This window comes from Pristiophorus japonicus, chromosome 1 (assembly GCF_044704955.1).
Source record: "Pristiophorus japonicus isolate sPriJap1 chromosome 1, sPriJap1.hap1, whole genome shotgun sequence".
NCBI classification, from domain to species: Eukaryota; Metazoa; Chordata; class Chondrichthyes; family Pristiophoridae; genus Pristiophorus; species Pristiophorus japonicus.
Window position 1 is genome coordinate 230,559,972 of NC_091977.1, and position 24,731 is coordinate 230,584,702.

General features: G+C 43.5%; 1 protein-coding gene across 1 annotated transcript in view; it reads right to left on the bottom strand.

Moving 5' to 3' along the window:
• Nucleotides 1–24,297, bottom strand: part of LOC139261308 (atrial natriuretic peptide receptor 1-like) — a 164,272-nt gene extending 139,975 nt beyond the window's left edge. Inside the window, exons 1-6 of the mRNA XM_070877062.1 lie at nt 24,221–24,297; nt 20,072–20,210; nt 15,073–15,178; nt 7,102–7,243; nt 5,058–5,181; nt 2,123–2,227 (exon numbers count right to left, since the gene is read on the bottom strand). Of these exons, the coding sequence (XP_070733163.1) occupies nt 2,123–2,227; nt 5,058–5,181; nt 7,102–7,243; nt 15,073–15,178; nt 20,072–20,210; nt 24,221–24,297 (693 nt within the window). The remainder of the gene's footprint in view (nt 1–2,122; nt 2,228–5,057; nt 5,182–7,101; nt 7,244–15,072; nt 15,179–20,071; nt 20,211–24,220) is intronic.
• Between the last annotated feature and the right edge of the window lie 434 nt (nt 24,298–24,731).

Below are 24,731 nucleotides of genomic sequence, written 5' to 3' on the forward strand. Positions count from 1 at the left end.
CTCATCTGAGCTGTTGGTAGCCATTCTGTGGATTCTGTGATCCCGTAACTTGTCGCCACTGTTAAGTCCTGACTCTAATGCACTGACTTACACGAGACACATGCTGAAGTCAAGGTCACTCAGGACCTGCACCTTTAATTCCAGATCTCCAGTGCTGCACTTGCCTGAGACCTCCCTTTATATACCTCAGTGGGACAGGTATGGAGTGTCTCCTGCAAGTGCACCCCTGGTGGTAAGGTATGCTTATTGTTACAGGTCATATCCAGTTACAGTCATGTATAGCATAGTAAGATACAGTTATATACAGTAATGTGAGATACATGACAGAATCAATTATTAAGGATGAAATAGCAGCGCATTTGGAAAGCAGTGACAGGATCGGTCCAAGTCAGCATGGATTTATGAAGGGGAAATCATGCTTGACAAATCTTCTGGGATTTTTTGAGGAACGTAACTAGTAGAATGGACAAGTGGATGTGGTGTATTTGGACTTTCAAAAGGCTTTTGACAAGGTCCCACACAAGAGATTGATGTGCAAAATCAATGCACATGGTATTGGGGGTAATATAGAGAACTGGTTGGCAGACAGGAAGCAGAGAGTCGGGATAAACGGGTCATTTTCAGAATGGCAGGCAGTGACTAGTGGAGTGCTGCAGGGCTCAGCTTTTTACAATATACATTCTATGATTTGGATGAAGGAATTGAGTGTAATATCTCCAAGCTTGCAGATGACACTAAACTGGGTGGCGGTGTGAGCTGTGAGGGGGACGCTAAGAGGCTGTAGGGTGACTTAAGACAGGTTAGGTGAGTGGGCAAATGTGTGGCAGATGCAGTATAATGTGGATAAATGTGAGGTTATCCACTATGGGGGCAAAAACGCAAAGGCAGAATATTATCTGAATGGTGGCAGATTAGGAAAAGGGGAGGTGCAACGAGACCTGGGTGTCATACAGATGCAGCAGGTGGTAAAGAAGGCAAATGGTATGTTGGCCTTCATAGCTAGGGGATTTGAGTATAGGAGCAGGGAGGTCTTACTGCAGTTGTACAGGGCCTTGGTGAGGCCTCACCTGGAATATTGTGTTCAATTTTGGTCTCCTAATCTGAGGAAAGACATTCTTGTTATTGAGGGAGTGCAGCGAAGGTTCACCAGATTGATTCCTGGGATGGCCGGACTGAAATATGAGGAGAGACTGGATCAACTGGGCCTTTATACATTGGAGTTTAGAAGGATGAGAGGGGATCTCATAGAAGCATACAAGATTCTGACGGGACGGGACAGGTTAGATGCGGGTAGATTTTTCCTGATGTTGGGGAAGTCCAGAACCAGGGGACACAGTCTTAGGATAAAGGGTAGGCCATTTAGGACTGAGATGAGGAGAAACTTCTTCACTCAGAGAGTTGTTAACCTGTGGAATTCCCTGCCGTAGAGAGTTGTTGATGCCAGTTCATTGGATATATTCAAGAGGGAGTTAGATATGGCCCTTATGGCTAAAGGGATCAAGAGGTATGAGGAGAATGCAGGAAAGGGGTACTGAGGGAATGATCAGCCATGATCTTATCGAATGGTGGTGCAGGCTCGAAGGGCCGAATGGCCTACTCCTGTACCTATTTTCTATGTTTCTGTGTTTCTATGTAGATCACCTCTCATTCTTCTAAACTCCAGAGATTATAAGCCCATTCTACTCAGCCTGGCAGAGTAAGCAAGGTACTATCAGCCGTGTGTGGGCCCGAGCTTGTCTGAGCTTCCCTTTTGAAAGTTACTATTGAATCTGCTTCCACCACCCTTTCAGGCAGCGCATTCCAGCTGCGTAAAAAAAAATTCTCATCTCGCCTCTGGTTCTTTTGCCAATTATCTTAAATCTGTATCCTCTGGTTACTGACCTGTTTGCCACTGGGAACAGTTTCTCTATCAAAACCCTTCATGGTTTTGAACACCTCTATTAAATCTTCCCTTAACCTTCTCTGCTCTAAGGAAAACAATCCCAGCTTCTCTAGTCTCTCTGCATATCTGAAGTCCCACGTCCCTTACACCATTCTAGTAAATCTCCTCTACACCCTCTCTAAGGCCAGAGGGTCTTTTCCTGTCTGACACTGTTCGTACGTTCACATGTTCATAAGTTACCTTGGCAGTCCAATTTGTTTGGCTCATTTTCCCTGCCGTAGATATCGTGTGAGTAACGATCTGGCCATCATCTGGGATCCACGGACCACAAATCCCCCCTTTCACCTTCAGTGACCAAATAAAATGAATGTTAAACAGTTTCAATAACTTGGGGTACATTTTGAAATAATTCAACAACCAAATCTTCCTTGTGTTTTGGAATTTAAAAATAAAGCATTCTGGCTGAGGACATGCAATGTTCAAGAGGTTTCGGGTGTCAGGCTAGTGAATGGAACATCAATCATCGCAGAGCACTCCCAGGTCTGGCTTAGCCTATTGAAGGCAGTCTACTATAAATGACCGAAACTCAGTGATTCCAGTGGCATTGAGGGCCCACATTTACAGGCTCACAAGACACTATGGATAAGGAAGACCATTTGGCTCATCTTAGTTCACCTTTCCAGAAAGATTTTAAGTCCCCCCCCAGCTCCTGTCCATCATAGAGTCCAATTGTTTCTGTAATGATTCCAGGGTTTCTGCCTCCACTGCTCTATCTAGGACTCCATTCCGCAAGTTGATCAATCTTTTGAGTGAAGAACTTTCTGATATTTGTACTAAATTTAACTTTTACTAGTTTTAATCTGTGCCCCTTGATATAGTCTCACAGTTTAACTTAAAAGTAATATTCCAGATTTACCTTTTTCTATTTCCTTAACTATCATATATTTTTCTATAAGACCGCCTCTCAGTCACATCAGGCTGGAAGGACTAAGATTGCTCAAAGTTGAGACTGCCTGACACTAGGGATCAGCCTCATGGACACTCTCTGCATTTCTTCCCGTTCTTGAATGTCCTCATTACTTCTTGGAGAGCAGAACTGGATGCAGTACGTCACGTCTGACCAGAGATCTGTACAGCTTAATCATGACTTCCTCTGGCTTGTATTCTACCGTTTCATCGATGTAAAGAATGAAATAATTTGCAATTATATAGCACTTTTCACATCCTCAGGACATCCCAAAGCACTTAACAGCCAAGGAAGTGCTTTTGAAGTGCAGTCACTGCTATAAAGTAAAGAAATGTAGCAGCCAATTTGCGCAGAGCAAGATCCCATAGACAGCAATGAGATAAATGAGTAGATCATCTGTTTTTGAGAGATGTTGACTAGCACAATGGGAGAAACCCCTGCTCTTCTTTGAATGGCGCTATGATATTTTTTTACATCCATCTGAGGGTGAAGACAGGGCCATGGTTTAACGCCCCATCTAACACTCAGCGGCCTAGAAATTGTAATGATCTGATCATAGCAACACTCGCTGCGCCAGCCCAAAGATGGCAGTGTCAGAACCGCGGGACATTGGTCCACCGGCCTCACTTGTCCAATACTGGTGAGCTGCAGGTGTCAATCGTGGCTACAAAAACAGCTGGCCGGTTGTGAGGAGGAGTGAAAGCAGCTGACTAAAATGTCAGTCAAGGGCAGAGCCATGTCCGCAGTTGGGGGGTTGGGGGGCAGGGTTGGGGCGCTTGGAGTGGTAATTGGAAAGGGGTGAATGTGGGCTGGCAACTGCTCGCAGCTTTAATGTGGAGCCAGGAGGAGGAGCGGCTCTTCTCATCGCTCTACATTTAGGTAAATATCAAATGTTGAACTTGAAGGCAGCCTCCAGTGATCCCTTCAAGGACACATGATAACACCGAATTTAGATTTGATCCATCGAAATTTCAGGCTGGATTGAATCTGATCACTGCGTTGATCATAGAATCATAGCATCTTACAGCACAGTAGGTCATTCTGCCCATCATGCTTGTGCCGGCTCTTTGAAAAAGCTATCCAATTCATCTCTCCCCCTCCCTCCCCCCGCCCCCGCTCTTTCACCATAGCCCTGCAAATGTTTCTTTTTGTGTATTCCCTTTTGAAAGTTAGGCAGCGCATTCCACATCACAACAACTCGCTGCGTAAATGTTTTTGTCATCTCCTCTCTGGTACTTTTGCCAATTACAGTAAATCTGTGTCCTCTGGTTAGTGACCCCCCCTGCTACTGGAAACAGTTTCTCCTTATTTACTCTATCAAAACCCTTCCTAATTTTGAACAGCTCTATTAAATCTCCCGTTAACCTCCCCTGCTTCTCTGATCTCTTCCTGTAACTGAAGTTCGTCATGCTTAGTACCATTCAGTAAATCTCCTCTGCATCCTCTCTAAGACCTCAGAATGCATTTCTCTGTGTAACGAACATCATCTTGGAATTCATAGGAATAAGCACAGCAAGCTTCAGGAAGATTCTAACAGCAGCAGAGCTGGACATAAACAAACATTCACTGTCACGTTTGATACTAGGGATCCTTCAGTTTATCCAAAGTAGAAACCGACAGAAATTCTCCATTAAGAGAAATTCTCCGCCAGCAATGCAATCCCCCTTTTGCACCACTTTTAAGCACGCCAGTTAATACATTCTGTTAACTTCCTGTCTCTGCAGTTTGAACTCATGCCCAATAAATGGGTTAAGGACTGCCTTAAAGAAAGTGCAGAGAGAATGTTAATAAATGTGAATGCGTTTCCTACTTTAAAACAGTGGCCACACTTCAAAAGTACTTAAATGGCTATGGGACGTCCTAAGGTCATGAAAGACGCTTATATAAATGCCAGTCTTTTCTTCTTTTAACCGATGCCCAAAGCTAGCATTGGGAAAGTCATGCACTCCAATGAGCAAATGTGAAAAATGACTCCACTGCCTCGAAGTCACACTGAGCGAGTAAGCGAGTAAACAAACACACTTGGCATTTTATCCACATACTAATCCTAGCACCAGACAGTTACTTTCATTTAATGAGCTCCAACAGAGAGACAGATCTCTGATCAACTGATTACATTCTTTCTTTTTCAAGGAAAGGGATGCACAAGGCAGAGTTTAATAATTTGCAGATAGTATATTCCTACTTGGCAGGGATCTGATCACTAACCATAAAAGCCAGCGGGCAGGAGTGTATGTTGGCATGATGCACACAGCAGTTGTCTTCATTTGCATTCTTCCAGTTTGAGGGGCACTCTTTCTCTTCACAGAATGCCTTCGCTTCTCTGGGATCGCTAGATTATAGCAAAGCAGATCAATTATTTTAATTGCAGAAGACTTTTTTAGTAGGTTTCATTTTTATGTTGAGAAATTCATATGGTGAGCAAGCTTGCGACGTAGTAAAGGAATCTGTGGACTTTCTGTTAAACTGTGCTATCTTCCACAGTCGTGATTTTTGGTGCCCTATCTGGTGAGGCATGTTAATGGAAAACTTTCATTTCAAACACCCAAATATCAAGTACTTGTGGGTCCAGTACAGCACAATAAGATACAGAACAAGCTCTCTCCCACTCTTCCCCAACAATGTACATTGACCTCAACCAAGCACTCTCGATCACCCCATGTGATATTTCTCCAGCTCCCATACCTCACATCATTGACGCTTTTAGTATGACATTGGAAATTAGGGCAGTTTTATTCTATAGACCCATGCTCACTGGGATCTGGTTCAAGAATCCCCAGACTCATTTCACATAGGATCCTTGTAGCCAGCAGACAGAGGAGACTTTTACCCCATCAGTCTAAACTGGGTTCGAATCCAGGTCCCACTGAATGAAAGCTCAGTGTCTAATTCACTGTGCCTCCCTGGTTCCCTTGTATAGTGAATGTAAAAGATAAAATTTAAATTGCAAATAAAGAGCCTTGACTATATTCTCTGATACTGTGGGATACCCAGAAATTGTAAGTATATTTTCATCAATTTTGATTCATTTATAGTAAATTTTAGACACCCTTTGTTTTGCTCTGTGCGAAGTACAGATTTATCTGATCACTCTGTGCTGTACCAACAACAACAACAACTTGCATTTATATAGTGCCTTTTAACGTAGTAAAACATGCCAAGACACTTCACAGGAGCGTTATCAGACAAAATTTGACACCGAGCCACATAAGACGATATTAGGGCAGGTGACTAAAACTTGGTCAAAGAGGTAGGTTTTAAGGAACATCTTAAAGAAGGATAGTGGTAGAGAGACAGAGAGGTTTAGGGAGGGAATTCCAGAGCTTAGGGCCTAAGCAGCTGAAGGCACGGCCACCGATGGTGGAGCAATGAAAAGTGTGGATTGAATCTGATCTGCTCTTATTGTGCTTTGAGGGGAGAATTGCTGTACCACAGCCGCTGTTTGGCTGCTGTGTATATAATACATCAATGCCTCTCTCAAATAGGCAAAATTAATTTGTAAATCAATGCCTCGCTCAAATAACTCTCAGCAAAATTCAGCCTCTCTGTTACTATTCCCGATTTACCTATGCGATTTATTCAAATTGCTGCTCTGAGGTCGACTAGGGTACCCGAGAATAATTTCCTTTCCATCCTTTCACATCTGAATGTACAAGGTGGATAATTAAACGAAAGTGAGAGCTGAAGTCGAAAGACAAATAGTACTATATTGACATACATAATGGCCTCCCTGCCACATAAGGTGCACCCTCCAATTTGAGACCTCCTCCCGGATAAACATAATAATAATTATTAATTCAAGCAGACGGTACCTCAATTTAATTTTATTCTTTCCGCAGCCTATTTATGAGATAATAGTGCAATTAGAATTTAAAATATTGGGACAAAGATGGAGGGAGGCCAGCTATCCTTTATTGGGGATTTTAATTATTTAGGAAGTCACTTTTTAAACAAAGGCAGCACAGAATGCGGATCAAATGTAGAACCTTCCTGCCCAACTCTCCAAAACATCGGAAGAGCTTCACCCCTCCTTGAACGCTCCATTTGCACGTCAAGCAGTTAGCACGGATAGGTAAGTTTACCCATCCCACACTCGCAGTGGGGAGCTTCACTCAGCAGTGTAGCAGGTGACAGAGAATTGGCGTGACAGTGTCTCTGATTCACATTCCCTTTCATGTGTGGCTCCCAGCTGGGTGTGCGCAATCAGTGAATGTACCATCAACGTCAACACAAATAACTCAAGCAGAAAAGCAGTACCCACACGTATGAGAGTATGCTGTTCTCCACCGCCCAGTGGTAAAAATGATCTGTCACTGTTACTGCATAGGTCACATTGAATTCTTCACCACTCAGCACCTTCTCTGAAGGTCTCTGCACCCAAGCCATCTCTAGACCTGCGGAAGAAAGAAAAATGTTTATTAAACAAGCTAAGGATTTGATACAAGTTAGAAAAACGGTTGCAAAATCCACTAAAGAAAGACTTGCAGTTGGACGTAAAAGATCCCATGCCACTATTTCAAAGAAGAACAGGGTAGCTATCCCCGGTGTCCCAGCCAATATTTATCCCTCAATCAACATCACTAAAACAGATTATCTGGTCATTATCTCATTGCTGTTTGTGGGACTTTGCTGTGCACAAATTGGCAACTGCGTTTCCTACTGGTCATGAAAGGCGCTATATAAATGCAACTCTTTCTTTTTTTATATAGCGCCTTTCACATCCTCAGGACGTCCCAAAGTGCTTTACAGCCAATGAAGTACTTTTGAAATGGAGTCACTGCTGTAATGTAGGAAACGCAGCAGCTAATTTGCGCACAGCAAGCTACCACAAACACCCAAATTAACTTCTCTGACTTGCTTGAGTGTTTCCAACATTTTCTGGTTTACTTTCAGACTTCCAACATTTTTAGTTTATCATTCCTCTACTTTAATTTTGGTCAGGAATCAAAGGTTGTCAGAACCCAACAAATGTGTTCGGGAATAATCCACAAGGGAATAAACCTTTTGCGGGAAATAATCCTTTAGAAACATAGAAACATTTACAGTGCAGAAAGAGGCCATTTTGGCCCATCGTATCCATGCCGGCCGACAAAGAGCCGCACGGCCCTCAGTCAGCAGCCCTAAAGGTTACATATAAACCCATGAACAATGACAGAATGGCAAAGAGCACCCAGCCCAACCATTCTGCCTCACACAACTATGACACCCCTTATACTGAAACATAAGAACATAAGAACATAAGAACATAAGAATTAAGAACAGGAGTAGGCCATCTAGCCCCTCGAGCTGCTCCGCCATTCAACAAGATCATGGCTGATCTGGCCGTGGACTCAGCTCCACTTACCCACCCACTCCCTGTAACCCTTAATTCCCTTATTGGTTAAAAATCTATCTATCTGTGATTTGAATACATTACTTGAGCTAGCCTCAACTGCTTCCTTGGGCAGAGAATTCCACAGATTCACAATCCTCTGGGAGAAGAAATTCCTTCTCAACTCGGTTTTAAATTGGCTCCCCCGTATTTTGAGGCTGTGCTCCCTAGTTCTAGTCTCCCCGACCAGTGGAAACAACCTCTCTGCCTCTATCTTGTCTATCCCTTTCACTATTTTAAATGTTTCTATAAGATCACCCCTCATCCTTCTGAACTCCAACGAGTAAAGACCCAGTCTACTCAATCTAGCATCATAAGGTAACCCCCTCATCGCCGGAATCAGCTTAGTGAATCGCCTCTGTACCCCCTCCAAAGCTAGTATATCCTTCCTTAAGTAAGGTGACCAAAACTGCATGCAGTACTCCAGGTGCAGCCTCACCAATGCCCTGTACAGTTGCAGCAGGACCTCCCTGCTTTTATACTCCATCCCTCTCGCAATGAAGGCCAACATTCCATTTGCCTTCCTGATTACCTGCTGCACCTGCAAACTAACTTTGTAGGATTCATGCACAAGGACCCCCAGGTCCCTCTGCACCGCAGCATGTTAGCATGTTGTAATTTCTCCTCATTCAAATAATATTCCCTTTTACTGTTTTTTTTTCCAAGGTGGATGACCTTACATTTTCCGACATTGTATTCCACACTCTACACTCTACCCTAACCGGAGCCATATGATCTCCTGGGAGAGGCAAAAACCAGATAAAAACCTGGCCAATTTAGGGAGAACAAAATCTGGGACAATTCCTCTCCGACCCATCCAGGCGATCAAAATTAGTCCAGGAGATCACCCTGGCCGTATTCAATTCCCTGCAGTACTTACCATTAATACTGAATCGGCCAACAAAAGGTCATCCAGTCTAATCCCAATTACCAGCTCTAGGTCCATAACCCTGCAGATTACTGCACTTTAAGTGCCCATCCGACTATCTCTTAAAAGTGGTGAGGGTTTCTGCATCCACCACTCTTCCAGGCAGCGAATTCCAGATCCCCACAACCCTCTGCGTAAAGAAGCCCCCCACCTCAAATCCCCTCTGAACCTTCCACCACCCACCTTAAAACTATGGCTCCTCATAATAGACCCCTCCATGAATGGAAATAGGCCCTTACTATCCACTATTTCCAGGCCCCTCAATATTTTGTACACCTCAATGAGGTCTCCTTCATCCTCCTCTGTTCCAATGAGAACAAACCCAGCCTATCCAATCTGTCCTCATAACTAAGATTCTCCATTCCAGGCAGCATTCTCATAAAGCTCCTTTGCACCCTCTCTAGTGCAATCATGTCCTTCCTATAATACGGGCGACCAGAACTGCACGCAGTACTCCAGCTGTGGCCGAACCAAAGTATTATACAATTTAAGCATAACCTCCCTGCTCTTATATTCTATGTCTCGGCCAATAAAGGCTTTCTTAACCACCTTATCCACCTGGCTTGCTACTTTCAGGGATCTGTGGACAAGCACTCCAAGGTCCCTTTGCTCATCTACACTATTAAGTGACCTACCGTTTAATGTGTATACCTTTTCCTTATTAGCCCTCCCAAAGTGTATCACCTCACACTTCACTGAATTAAATTGCATTTGCCATTGCTCTGCCAACCTGACCACTAGATTGATATCCTACTGCAGCCCATGATTTTCTTCTTCATTATCAACCACACAGCCAATTTTAGTGACGTCTGCAAACTTCTTAATCATACTCCCTATATTCAAATCTAAATCGTTGATATATACCACAAAAAGCAAGGGACCCAGTACTGAGCCCTGCAGAACCCAGCTGGAAACATCCTTCCAGTCACAAAAACACCCATCAACCATTACCCTTTGCTTCCTACGTCCAAGCCAATTTTGGATCCAACTTCCCACTTTGCCCTGTATCCCATGGGCTTTAACCTTCTTAACCAGTCTACCATGTGGGTCCTTATCAAAAGCTTTGCTAAAGTCCATATACACTACATCGTATGCACTACCTTCATCGACCCTCTTGGTTGCCTCCTCAAAAAATTCAATCAGGTTAGTTGCAGAAGATCAGTCAAATTCCGCAAGATTCTTGATTTTTACTCTCACATTCACATTCCCAGTTGAACTATTGCTTCTCCCCAAATATTAGTGACTGCACTTCAGAATTAATTCATTTACATGTGAAGTGCTTTGAGAGAATATTTCAGGAATGGGATCAGGCATTTCATAAAATGTACGTCAGTCTACACACAAAACTGGCTCATTGTAAAACAAAACTGATCAATCAACTAACGGCAAGGTGAAAGATCAAAAAATTAATGATAACACTCTGAATAAGTATAGCTTGCGTCTTGTGTAAAATATTTTCAAATATAAGTTAAATACTTGAAAAGGAAAAATTTACAGGGCTTGGGGAAAGAGCAGGAGAATAAAACTAACTGGACAGCTCTTTCAAAGAGCCGGTATAGGAGCGATGGGCTGAATGGCTTCCTTCTGTGCTGTATCGTTCTATGATTCTAAAGTTCACTCTTCAATTACTTGGAACTACAGGAGTGGAAACCTGGAATTCTAACACCCAAAAAGCTGCCACCGGTATGATATCGGGTCTAAAAAGGTTAAATTATGAGGATAGGGAGCATAGACTGGGCTTGTATTCCCTCGAGTATAGAAGATAAAGGGGTGATCTAATTGAGATGTTTGAGGTGATTAAAGGATTTGATAGGGTCGAGAGAGAGAAACTATTCCCTCTGGTGGGGGAGTCCAGAACAAGGGGGCAAACCTTGAAATTGGAGCTAGGCCATTTGCGGTGATGTCGGGAAGTACTTCTTCACACAAAGGGGAGTGGAAACCTGGAACTCTCTCCCCCAAAAGCTGTTGAGGCTGGGGGTCAATGGAAAATGTAAAAACTGAGATTGATAGATTTTTTGTTGGGCAAGGGGTATTAAGGGATATGGAACTAAGGTGGGTAGATGGAGTTGAGATACAGGTCAGCCATGATCTAATTAAATGGTTGAACAGGCTCAAGGGGCTGAATTATCTCCTCTTGGTCCGACATGCCCACAACTGAAAAGTTGGAAGTGATCTTATTGGAGCCAGCCATGCAACTTCAGATCTATAGTTTACTCTACATCCTGTTGGTGCTTGTAGGGCGGGCACTATTTCAAACTACCAGGTGGATGTAGATATATTCTGACAGATTGGGCTCAATTTAATCCCTCATTCTCTCCTGAGACAGTTCATATATTGATGCTGTGCACTAAAGAAAGAAAGACTTGGATTTATATAGTGCCTTTCACGAGCACCGGACATCCCAAAGCGTTTTACGGCCAATTAACTACTTTTGGAGTGTAATCACTGTTGTAATGTGGGAAACAAGGCAGCCAATTTGCACACAGCAAGCTCCCACAAACAGCAATATGATAATGACCAGATTATCTGTTTATGTAATGTTGATTGAGGGATAATATTGTCTAGGACACCAGAAATAACTCCCCTGTTCTTCTTCGAAATAATGCCATGTGATCTTTTACATTCACCTGAGAGGGCAGACCATCTGAAAGACAGCACCTGCGACAGTGCAGCACTCCCTCAGTACTGGAGTATCAGCCTAAGTTTTTGTGCTGAAGTCTCTGGAGTGGGACTTAAACCCACAACCTTCTGACTCAGAGGTGAGTGTGCTACCCACTGAGCCACAGCTGACACTCGCTGACCAACTGTACCCCGAGCATGGGGCAAACTTGGCTGGTGTTAAGCACCTTTAAAGTAGCCATTGCCTTTTTCCAGTTCGTTGTTGTGCACACTATATCACCAGTTTACAGGTTGTTTACTCAGTGTTACAAGCATCCCGAATATTTTTCATTCCATTTAGGTAACGGTTTCCCGCTGAATGTTACTCCTTCCTCAACCCCCAAACATTCTGTTATCCAAAAATAGTTCCTTTCTTTTAAAGAAATTAATTGCAACTAAACACCACCCAATTTATAAACAAACAGAAACAAAACTGTTCCGACCGTACAACCTGCAGATCGTAAGAGAAGCAAACAGAAATCGCTGGAACCCGTTTCAATTGGGACTGCAACATTTTTTGCCGTTTTGATCTGGGGTATCGTGCATTTTAAAATACTTGCCCCCAGTGGTTAATTTTCTTTCAAAGGTTGCTCAGATTTGAGGTTGTGTCTCTGGGTTGGATTCCGTGCACATATTATAGTGCTGGATTGGTTTGGAAATGGTCAAACTCCATGAGATTAATAGACACGGAAGTCGTGGAAGTAGATTCAATAGTAACGTTTAAAAGGGAATTGGATAAATACTTGCAGGGGAAAAAATTGCAGGGCTATGGGGAAAGAGCAGGGGAGTGGGACTAATTGGATAGCTTTTTCAAAGAGCCAGCACAGGTACGATGGGCCGAATGACCTCCTCCTGTCCTGTATCATTGTATGATTCTACGAGGTCTACATGGCTGGGTGGAGAGGCAAGCAGGGGTAGGAAAAAATCTATCGCTAAAGTTCTCGGAATATTTCTAAAATGATACCAAATTTAATCTGTTCACAACCCAGCTCATTAGTCCCACCGTGACGACAGTAATTGCAGTTTATTACATGCTGTAAAATGTTACATACACAATCTAGTATGCACATAGTATACAGGTGTTTCTCGACACACACTGGGAAGAGAGGCTTTTACATTCCCATGGTTAATTCTCATGTAACTCCTCTCTCCTCACTCACAAACTTTATTTCACCAGATTAATCGCTCTTTTCTTTTCATCTCCTTCTACATTTCCAATGATTGATTCCACCCTGATTTGTTCTTTCGCACTTTTCCCATTCCAATGACATTTCACTCCCTCTCTCACTCTTTGCCCACGGGTTTGTTTATCTAACCACAGACTGCTTATTAATACCACAATTAACCCCCACCATTCAAACCCCTGAGAGTATCCATGGATTGTAACCCATGGATTGTAACTGGCGGATTGTAACCCGTGGATTGTAATTGGTACATTGTAACCCGTGGATTGTAACTGGTGGATTGTAACCTATTGATTTTATTCCATTGTGTCGCCCCATGGATTTTATCCTATGGATTGTAACCCATGGAGTGTAACCAATGGATTTACCCTCTGGATTTGCCCTATTGATTTTACCCTATGGATTGTAATCTATTGGGTTTGCCCTATGGATTGTAATCTATGGATTTTACCCCATGGATCGCAACGTATGGCGTGTAACCTATGGATGTTACCCTATGCATTTTCCCATGGATTTACCCCATGGAGTGTAACCTGTGGATTTTACTCTATGGATTTGCCCTATGGATTTACCCTATGGAGTATAGCATGTGGATTTTACCTCATGTATTACAACTTATGAATGTCACCCTGTGAATTTGCCCTGTGGATTTACCCTATGGAGTGTGACCTATGGATTGTACCCTATGGATTGCAACCTATGGATTTATCCTGTGGATTTACCATATATATTGTGACCTGTGGATTTTACCAATGGATTTGCCCTACGGATTTTAACCTATGGATTTTACCTTATGGATTGTAACCAATGGATTGTAACTTATAGATTGCAACCTATTACAGCAATCACGTTCAGTTATTAACCAAGACAGATGTTACCCCCAAAAACTGCTGCCCCCGAAACAAATGTGGGAGGAGGAGGAAGGAGAATCACTGAAGGAAAATATCTAGTTCGGAGCGATTTCAAACTGCAGATAAATAAATTTCTAATATTGCCGAGGTAGAGAGGTGCAAGCTATCCCCTCACCCCCACCTCCCAAATAACTTTAGATTGTATTTCGACACCAATCTGAATCTTCAGACAATTGCAGAAAGACGAGAGGACGCGTAACCCTGACACTGAATGGAGACATCAGCAGCAACAGCCGGCACTCCGGCTCCTTGCTCATTATCTCTCCGAACTTGCTGCATGGCCCACAGAATACCACTTCGTTCATATACTTTAACCACGTTGAGGATAACTCATAAACTATTAACCGATTACCAATAAAAATCCAGGGTGTAATTTCCAATTTCTGCCATTGATTCAACCCCCCCCCCCCCCCATTCACTGCTGTTACCATTTAATTTCTGTCACTATCTCGGAGTGGCGTTCAAAGTTGGTAAAACAGTTGAATTGCTTCAACTTCGAAAATGTGTGTTCGAATCCAAGTTCACCGGAGGTGCAAAACCCAGCTTTCTTCCTAAATTGAAAGGAATGCTGGAAAATCTGGACTGGTCACAAAAATGCTGGAAATACACAGCAAGTCAGAGAGCAAGAAACCCCCTCACAAACAGGGGCCTTTGATCAGACAGCGACATCCCCGGTTCAAACTCTCTCCAGCCTTTCCATTTCCAAATACAATTATTTGTCAGAAAAATTACACGATCCCGGCTCAAAGTCTTCTGTGCATTTTCTAGAACTTAACCTGTCGTTTGAAGGTTTCGCCAATGATATTTCTAATTGCATCTATAGTTACTGTTGAATCTGCTTCCACCGTCCTTTCGGGAAGTGCATTCCAGATCATAAAATATTTCTCCTTATCACACCTCTGGTGCTTTTGCCACAACAACAATATTAAACAAAAAATACAAAATTGTGTGTGTGTGTGTGGGTGGGGCAATGAGAATTATTTCAAAATTAGATTGAAAGGGGGGATTGCAGGGCCTGGGGAAAGAGCAGGGGGGGAGGCACTAATTGGATAGCTCATTCAAATAGCCAACACGGGCACAATGGGCCGAATGGCCTCCTCCTGTGCACTGTATGGTTCTACGATATAATGACAGCGACCGCTTTATAATAGGACATCAAACAACAACTCACCCCCACAGTCTATCATGTTGTATTCGTGTGGGTGTTCCAGGGGCCAGCAGTCATACTCAGTGTTGTCCAGGTCATGCCACTCTCGTGTGCTTTTCGTCAGCATTGCCTTCCGAAACAAGAGAGGCAAAGCGTGCAAAACAATCTGGTTTAAAAATGTCCCCAGTAACAAGACCATCTCCCCGAACTCAAACCTTCCCTTTCAGCAACTGACAGACAGCTCATTCTCAGCGATGTTTGATTTAAAGTTTTATAATTGCAGGTTAATTCGTTCCTATTTTCAATCTGGGTTTCACAAACAAATATTTTTGCTTTCTCCAATTTTCAACAAGCAGAGTCTGTATATATATATATAAATAATTGCATGACACACCGTGATCTTTCTGGACTCATTTGTAAGTGGTATTTTACATTTTAATACGTACAGAGTACATGGGGGTTCTATAGTTTATATTGTCGAGTACATCTACAGATAATGTTGAGCACTATTTTTTTAAAGAAAACCTACCAGCAGATAGCAAACAACGAAACGAGCAAATCTGTCCGACTTCAGCGCTGGCATAATCTTCTGCAGCGTAATGCACAATGAATCCAGTCGCCAGTTCTGGGTATTTTAAATGTTTTTTTAAGCCTGTGATTTTTTTTTTCCTGCTGTGAATTCTCTGAGCGTGTTTCACTGGGGCTAGACCAGCTTCTATGAGCATGCGTCGAAGTCTGGAGCATGTACTCACAAGGGGGAAAGAGCGAGAGGCAAGGGACCATGTCACCCTATGCCATCTCAATATCTATCTAAAGATACTGATCCGCATCTCGATACCTGGAACCAAAGATCGAGCCACTTCACAGACAAAACCCCAAACGTTGGTTTTGCACAACCCAAATTCTTGAATACCCACCCCTTTCCTCCAAATGTAGAATTTGCTTGAAATGAAGCTTTTTTGAAGTTAGCCCATTATATAATCTTTAAGCCGACTGTAAACGGTGCACTTGGGCTTCAGTGACAGCACAGTAACTTGGGCCTCCAACCTATTCCACGTGGGTGTGGAGAGCAAGCAGAGGGGCAGAGCCAACAGGGCATCAAACGCCACTTCACAAATCACAGCAACAGGAGGGAAACGTGCTGAGTCAGGACATTTTATGTAAATAACTCGATGTAAAACAAACAATCGAGTAATTAATCATTCGTTTTGACTTCAAAAGCTGAGCAGGAACTTAGTGTTGACTGAACATAGGAACAGGAGGTGGCCATTCAGCCCCTCGAGCCTGTTCCCCCGTTCAATTAGATCATGGCCCATCTCTATTTTAACTCCATCTACCCACCTTGGTTCTGTAACCCTCAATACCCATTGCCTAACAAAAATCTATCAATCTCAGTTTTGAAATTTTCAATTGACCCCCAGCCTCAACAGCTTTTTTGGGGGGGTGGGGGTGGGGGAGGGGAAGAGAGTTCCAGATTTCAACTACCTTGCAAACATAAGGCTGATGTAAGCAACTCGGCATTCTCCTCACATCAGATTTTGAGGTCTTGTGCTTTGCAAATTGGCACAGTGAATTCACAAGCCCTTTAGTATGCAGGTACAGCAGGCGGTGAAGAAGGCAAATGGTATGTTGGCCTTCATAGCTAGGGGTTTTGAGTATAGGAGCAGGGAGGTCTTACTGCAGTTGTACAGGGCCTTGGTGAGGCCTCACTTGGAATATTGTATTCAGTTTTGGTCTCCTAATCTGAGGAAGGACGTTCTTGCTATTGAGGGAATGTAGCGAAGGTTCACCAGACTGATTCCCGGGATGGCTGGACTGACATATGAGGAAAGACTGGATCGACTGGGCCTTTATTCACTAGAGTTTAGAAGGATGAGAGGGGATCTCATAGAAACATATAAAATTCTGATGGGACTGGACAGGTTAGATGCAGGAAGAATGTTCCCGATGTTGGGGAAGTCCAGATCCAGGGGACACAGTCTAAGGATAAGATGTATGCCATTTAGGACTGAGATGAGGAGAAACTTCTTCACTCAGAGAGTTGTTAACCTGTGGAATTCTCTACCGGAGAGAGTTGGTGATGCCAGTTCATTGGATATATTCAAGAGGGAGTTAGATATGGCCCTTATGGCTAAAGGGATCAAGGGGTATGGAGAGAAAGCAGGAAAGGGGTACTGAGGTGAATGATCAGCCATGATCTTATTGAATGGTGGTGCAGGCTCGAAGGGCCGAATAGCCTACTCATGCGCCTGTTTTCTATGTTTCTATGTTTAATATGGCCTGCCTAGATGAACCGAATCATGTGTAATAAAAACAGAAAATGCTGGAAACACTCAGCAGGTCAGGCAGCATGTGGAGAACAGAGTTAACGTTTCAGGCCAATAACCTTTCGTCAGGACAGTAAAATAATGTGTACCTTATTCCTCCATCTGCATATGTCTTCGTACCTTTTTAAACTCTGTTCATTATGCTTTCGGACATTCTCTCTATTCTTGTTTTTTCTCTCTCTCTGCCCATCCCGGTTTAATCTCTACCCATGTGTTCTGCAAAATGCTCCTGAAGCCATCCTTGCTCTCTCCCTTTCCCGTCTACAAGGGCTCATTACTCTCGCCTTCATGTGGGATATTGCTTGGCCGTGGACATCAAATTTAACCACCTTATTCAAGGTTGTAGGTTAGTAGTAATGATATTATAAATTATCTCGGAGTGAATGCTGTATCTCCATATAGATGGTAGAGTGACATATCCGTGTATTAGTGCCCAGTGAGGCTTTGTGTTTCCTGGTTGCTTTCCACTGAACCATATTTAATATTTATGGCCATGTAGAAAGTGCCGTCTGAATCAGTCAAGAAACGTCCAAACCTCTTAACTACGCGATAGTGACGCTCGGGTTTATGGACATCGGAAGTAAATTAACATTTTCACTTTATAATAAACCTTCACCTAAGGACCTGAGGTTCTAGGGGCAGAGTGTTGACCAGAAAGATGCCTGGGATGGTGTTGCTAATAGAGAATGGCATAGAGGGAATGCGAAGGTCAAATTGGCCACAGTCTCTAGTTTTGCAGTGTATGCCACGATGCATTCACACCACAGCTGGAGGATGGGTGTGAAGTGATTGTGTTGGAGTTCAGGACTGGAGTTCAGGTCCTTCATTGAAACATCTGTGAACTCGTGTGGAAGCAAGTCATCCTCGTTGGAGGGACCGCCTATGATGATGATGAGCTGCTCGTTCTCTGTCTTTCTTCCCCTGAGTGTCAGCAGTGACTCAGTGGGTAGCACTCTTGCCTCTGCGTCAGAAGGTTGTGGGTTTAAGTCCCACTGGATCTGGAATGCACTGCCTGAAAGGGCGGTGGAAGCAGATTCAATAGTAACTTTCAAAAGGGAATTGGATATATACTTGAAGGGGAAAAATTTGCAGGGCAATGGAGAAAGAGCAGGGGAGTGGGACTAATTGGACAGCTCTTTCAAAGAGCCAGCACAGGCACGATGGGCCAAATGGCCTCCTTCTGTGCTGTATGATTATATGAAAAGGTGAGGACAGAGTCTGATCCTTCTGAGCATTGAGGAGAAAAAGTATATTTGAATTCAATATTCTGCTGAACAAGGTGAAATGGCAGTGCGAAAAATGAAACCATTTTTAATTGTTGGTACTCCATGTCATCTTTATTTCAAGTTTGCCTTTTTCCCACGTGAGAGCCCCAATCTTTGCTTTTCTCCCTTTTATAAAAAGTTAGAATTTAGGAGCTTACCCACTTCCTTGTTCATGGTCTGTGAGAATTCTTCACTGTGATTGGCTGCTTAGACAGGCTGTTGTTTAAGGCTCAGAAATGCCCTGCGGTTGTGATCAATTAGCTCTTGGATCTCCAGATCATTCTCATCAAACCAGTCCTGGTATTTCCTGGTTGAGTGACCGAGCGTCTCTTTGCAGGCACTGGCTATGGAGGCCTGGAGAGCAGACCAAACGCTGTGGGCATTCTGTGTCTCGGGGTCATTAAGGCACACCAGGTTAGCTGTGAGGCGCTGGCTGTATAGGACTCTCTTAGCTGGGTCCTTAAGTGCACCGGCATTGACTTTTTTGTGGCACTGCTTCTGCTGGCCCCTCCACTTTGGGGCTATGTTGATGTCAATGATGGATCGGATTAGGCGGTGATCCGTCCAGCAGTCGTCAGCTCCTGTCATGGTGCGGGTGATGTGCTCATCCTTGCAATCCCTGGCTCAGATGATGACATAGTCGAGCAGGTGCCAGTGTTTGGAGCAAGGGTCCTCAAAACTGCCACCAAGCTCATGGTCTACAGGGCTGTAGTAAACCCGCCTTCCTGTATGGCTCAGAGATATGGACCATGTGCAGTTGATACCTCAAGTCACTGGAGAAATACCACCAACGATGTCTCCGCAAGATCCTACAAATCCCCTGGGAGGACGGACGCACCAACATTAGCGTCCTCGACCAGGCCAACATCCCCAGTAGTGAAGCACTGACCACACTTGATCAGCTCCGCTGGGCAGGCCACATTGTTCGCATGCCAGACACGAGACTCCCAAAGCAAGTGCTCTACTTGGAACTCCTTCATGGCAAACGAACCAAAGGTGGGCAGAGGAAATGTTACAAGGGCACTCTCAAAGCCTCCCTGATAAAATGCAACATCCCAACTGACACCTGGGAGTCCTTGACCAAAGACCGCCCTAAGTGGAGGAAGTGCATCCGGGAGGGCGCTGAGCACCTCAAGTCTCATCGCCGAGAGCATGCAGAAATCAAGCACAGGCAACGGAAAGAGCATGCCACAAACCAGTCCCACCCACCCCTTCCCTCAACGACTATCTGTCCCACCTGTGACAGAGTCTGTGGTTCTCGTATTGGACTGTATAGCCACCTAAGAACTCATTTTAAGAGTGGAAGCAGTCTTCCTCGATTCCGAGGGACTGCCCATGATGATGAGACAGCCTGTTAACATCACGGCAGTTCGTACTTGGGGATCCCCACTATACTACGTTTATTTGAATAACACGTTGGAAAACCCGAACCTCTCGACACAGAAATCGCAAGATCTTTGCTTCCTTGCGGCCTTCGCCGAAAAGTCCGGGCCATAGTCTTCCACTGAGTGGGACTGACATGGATAAACTTGCTCTGGGTTTGGGGACTGTAGCTTTGTTGCAATGCCATCTAGTGGAGATGACAAACATTACAAGAAGTTTCATAAGCCAGTTTGTACCGTGAAATATTATCAATCCTTTTGACAACAACAACAACTTGTATTTATATAGCACCTTTAACGTAGCAAAACATCCAAAGGTGCTTCATAAGAGTATAAGACAACAACATTTGACATCAAGTCACTAAAAGAGAAATTATGGCAGGTGACCAAAAGCTTGGTCAAAGAGGTAGGTTTTAAGAAGCGTCTTAAAGGAGGAAAGAGAGGTAGAGAGGTGGAGAAGTTTAGGGAGGGAATTCCAGAGCTTGGGGCTTTGACAGCTGAAGGCATGGCTGCGAATGGTTGAGCAATTATAATCAGGGATGCTCAAGAGGGCAGAATTAGAGGAACGCAGATATCTCGGTGGGTTGTGGGGCTGGAGGATATTACAGCAAGGCCATGGAGAGATTTGAAAATAAGGTTGAGAATTTTGAAATCGAGGTGCTGCTTAACCGAGAGCCAATGTAGGTCAGCGGGCACAGGGATGATGGGTGCGAGTTAGGACATGGGCAGCCGAGTATCGGATCACCTCTAGTTTACGTAGGATAGAATGTGGGAGGCCAGCCAGGAATGCGTTGGAATAGTCCAGTCTAGAGGTAACAAAGGCTTCAGCAGTGGATGGGCTGAGGCAAGGGCAGAGACAAGCAATATTATGGAGGTGCAAATAGGCGGTCTTAGTTATGCCACGGATATGTGGTTGGAAGCTCATTTCATTGAAAGTTGTGCTAAGACAGGTTAAATTTTTCAATGATGAGGGAGGGGGGATAATTTAAGTACCAATTTAAGATTCTCAGAAAGAAAAAAAAATGTTTGTTACTGAAATTATAAGCAGATTCTAACACAGCTTTTTCAAAGTAATTCTGTTTTAGGCTACTCTAACAATGCTGAGTTTGGAAAAGATTAAATGTGTTAATCTGATAATATTTGATTGTGACACAGCAAAGCTTTCTTAGAGGTTATATAGATGAGTTGGACTTGGGCAAAGGGAATACGATCTCAAAGTTTGCTGACTCCACAAAGTAGGGGGTAGACTTCAGGAAGTAATGGTCCAGATATTGCTTCCAAAATAACAGCAAGTTTGATGGCGCTCACTGTTATTAATGTGTAAATTGTCCAGCAACTTGTAATGATGGAGAAATACGCTGTGAATTGTGAATCACCACTAGTTGCTGTATGATTTGTGCCTCGTGAAAATGGTAGCTCACCCTTAACCTCCCTTTGAGTTTCAAGAAATTGCTCAATTTGTGCATTAAATATAAAAGTAGGGAAGTCTTGCTACAACTGCACAGGGCATTGGTAAGACCACACCTGCGTACAGTTTTGGTCTCCTTATTTAAGGAAGGATGTATTGGGGGCAGTTCAGAGAAGATTCACGAGGTTGATTCCTGAGATGAAGGGGTGGTCTTATGAAGAAAGGTTGAGCAGGTTGGCCTACACTCATTGGAGTTTAGAAGAATGAGACGTGATCTTATTGAAACATATAAGATTCTGAGGGGGCTGGACAGGGTAGATGCAGAGAGGATGTTTCCCCTCATGGGGGAATCTAGAACTAGGGGGCATAGCTTCAGAATAAGGGGTCGCACATTTAAAAAGGAGATGAGGAATTTCCTCTCTCAGAGGGTCATGAATCTTTGGAATTCTCTACCCCAGAGAGCTGTTGAGACTGGGTCATTGAATATATTTAAGGTAGAGATACACAGATTTTTGAACGATAGGGAAGCCAAGGGATATGGGGAGCGGGCAGCAAAGTGGAATTGAAGTCAAGATCAGATCAGCCATGGTCTTATTGAATGGTGGAGTAGGCTCGAGGGACCAAATGGCCTACTCCTGCTCCTATTTCTTATGTTCTTAACTTATGTTCTAATTGCGCATTAAACTCGTCGTAGAAAGTTAGGGCTGGTACTTAACAGTGTAAGTATCCTTTTCATGAGGAGATTTATGTTCCTGCAATGACACTCAATCTCTTCGACCCAGAAAGGGAACTTGTGGAGTCTCATTTCTACCGGTAATAAATTGTTGATAAGATTTTTTTAATTTAATTTTTTTTTCTTACTTTTCCTTTCTGTCTCTTTTTCTCTCTCAATCTAATCTTTCCCTCTTTTTATTTTGCTTTCTGGTCCTGATTAGACTCTAATTCACCCTATTTCAACTTCGTCGATCCTCTGTTTCTTTCTCAATCCTTAAATCTCATTGGTTAAGGAGATAGACTGTCAGTCCCTTTGTTCACTAAGGTCTCAGATGCCCCATCGCTCTTGCCACGCCGTTATCAGCAACTTGCATGGCAAAAAACTTTGGAGCTGAGGGTGAGGGAAAAAAGTCTAAGGAACAGAGCTTGCTGCAAAATGCCCCACTCCAGCAAGATCTGGGGCAAAATTGCCATCTCTGTAATATTGCCTGTCTCTGTCACTACCTCACTCTCACACTTAAACACTCATTTGCAACTTCCTTACATCCAGGCTCAATTTCTCCAATGTGCTCTTTAGACTCCCTACACAAACTCCACTGCCTGCATGATATTGGCTCACTTTGAGGCATGCTTAATTTTGTCTCACGGTGAATTAAATCCAACCTCTTCAGTTGATTTCTTCCACACAATGGTGGAACCTAAAGTCTTGCTTTGAGATAAGCGCATCAATTTGGGAACTTTATTGTGGATAATTCAGGCAAGCAATGTTTGGGATACCAGCTGGAGATACTTATGCACTTTTGTAATCCCAAAGGTTTATAGTCGCTGTGCCTCCAGCAGCTCCTGCACACTGATGTTGAACATTGTAGAGATTCTCCACTGGGAACAAGTCCTGAATCGTTGAACGGCTCAATTCCATGACAAGCAGTAAGGCGGCAAAATAAGAGATTTGTTTCCACACCTCATTTCTTTACATCTATTTTGCTTTCATTCTCATTGACCTATTTTTCTCATCTTTTCGTATCTCGATTGTATTTCACTTTCCTCTCATCCGTCTTAATTCTACATACCTTTCCGTCCCCTCATATTTCTAGTCACTCTTCATATCCTGTTTCATCAAATCCCTTATTATTTTATTTTAGCATTTCACTCTTTTCTCTTCTCTTAATTCTACTTACTTTCACATTAACTCAGATCTCATTTTGTTTTCTTTTGTGTCTCTTTTCTTTTGTCTCTCTGTCAGGACCACTCAGCTCCAAACCTCATTACAGCCTTGGTCCAAACATGGACAAAAGAGCTGAATTCCAGAGGTGAGGTAAGAGTGACAACAAGGCAGTGACTGCCCTTGACATCAAGGCAGCATTTGACCGAGTGTGGCATCAAGGAGTCCTAGTAAAATTGAAGTCAATGGGAATCGGGGAAAGCTCTCCACAATGGAAGATAGTTGTGATTGTTGGAGGTCAATCATCTCAGCCCCAGGACATCACTGCAGTTGTTCCTCAGGACAGTGACCTAGGCCCAACCATCTTCAGTTGCTTCATCAATGACCTTCTCTCCATTATGTCAGAAGTGGGGATGTTCGCTGATGATTGTAGTGTTCAGTTCCATTCGCAACTCCTCAGGTAATGAAGCAGTGCATGCCCGCATGCAGCAAGACCTGGACAACATTCAGGCTTGGGCTGATAAGTGGCAAGTAACATTCATGCCACACAAGTGCCAGGCAATGACTATCTCCAACAAGTGAGAGTCTAACCACCACCCCTTGACATTCAACTATTGCCGAATCCCCAAATATTAACATCCTGGGGGGGTCACCATTGACCAGAAACTTAACTGGACCTGCCACATAAATACCATGGCAACAAGAGCAGGTCAGAGGCTAAGAGGGCAGACGGGGCTTTGATTTAATGTCTCATCCAAAAGACATCTGTCTGACAGTGCAGCGCTCCCTCAGCACTGCACTGGAGTGTCAGTCTGGACTTTTGTGCTCATGTCTCTGGAGTGCGACTTGAACCCACGACCTTCTGACTCAGACGCCAGAGTGCTACCCACTGAGCCATGGCTGGCGCTGCTTACCTTTTCCTGTTCTCAGATCCATTTCTAATTCTTTCTTTTTTCAGCTCATTCTTTTCCCTGCTAGTTTCACCTGTCATTTTGGATTTATCATTTGATCCACGTGTTTTCTATATTCTTCCCTCATCTCCCTTGTTTTCTCAACTTCTCATTATTCTATATCACTTTCTTTCTCAACTCTAAATTTGCATATATTTTCCTTTTTATAACTCCCTTTCCCATCTCATTCTTCTTTGTCATCATCTTATTTTTCATCTTCTTTATTCGACATTGCTCTCCTCATTTAACTTGCCTTTCAATAGACATCTTTTCAAATTCTTTACCTGTCCTGATCTTGTTTATCGATTTCGTTTTTCTCTTTAAATCTGCAACTTTTTCTATTTACCTCATCCCCTAATTGCTTTCTTTTTTCTCATACGAACATAGAATTAGGAGTAGGAGTAGGCTATATGGCCTCTCGAGTCTGCTTCGCCATTCAAAAGATCATGGCTGAACTTTGACCTCAACTCCACTT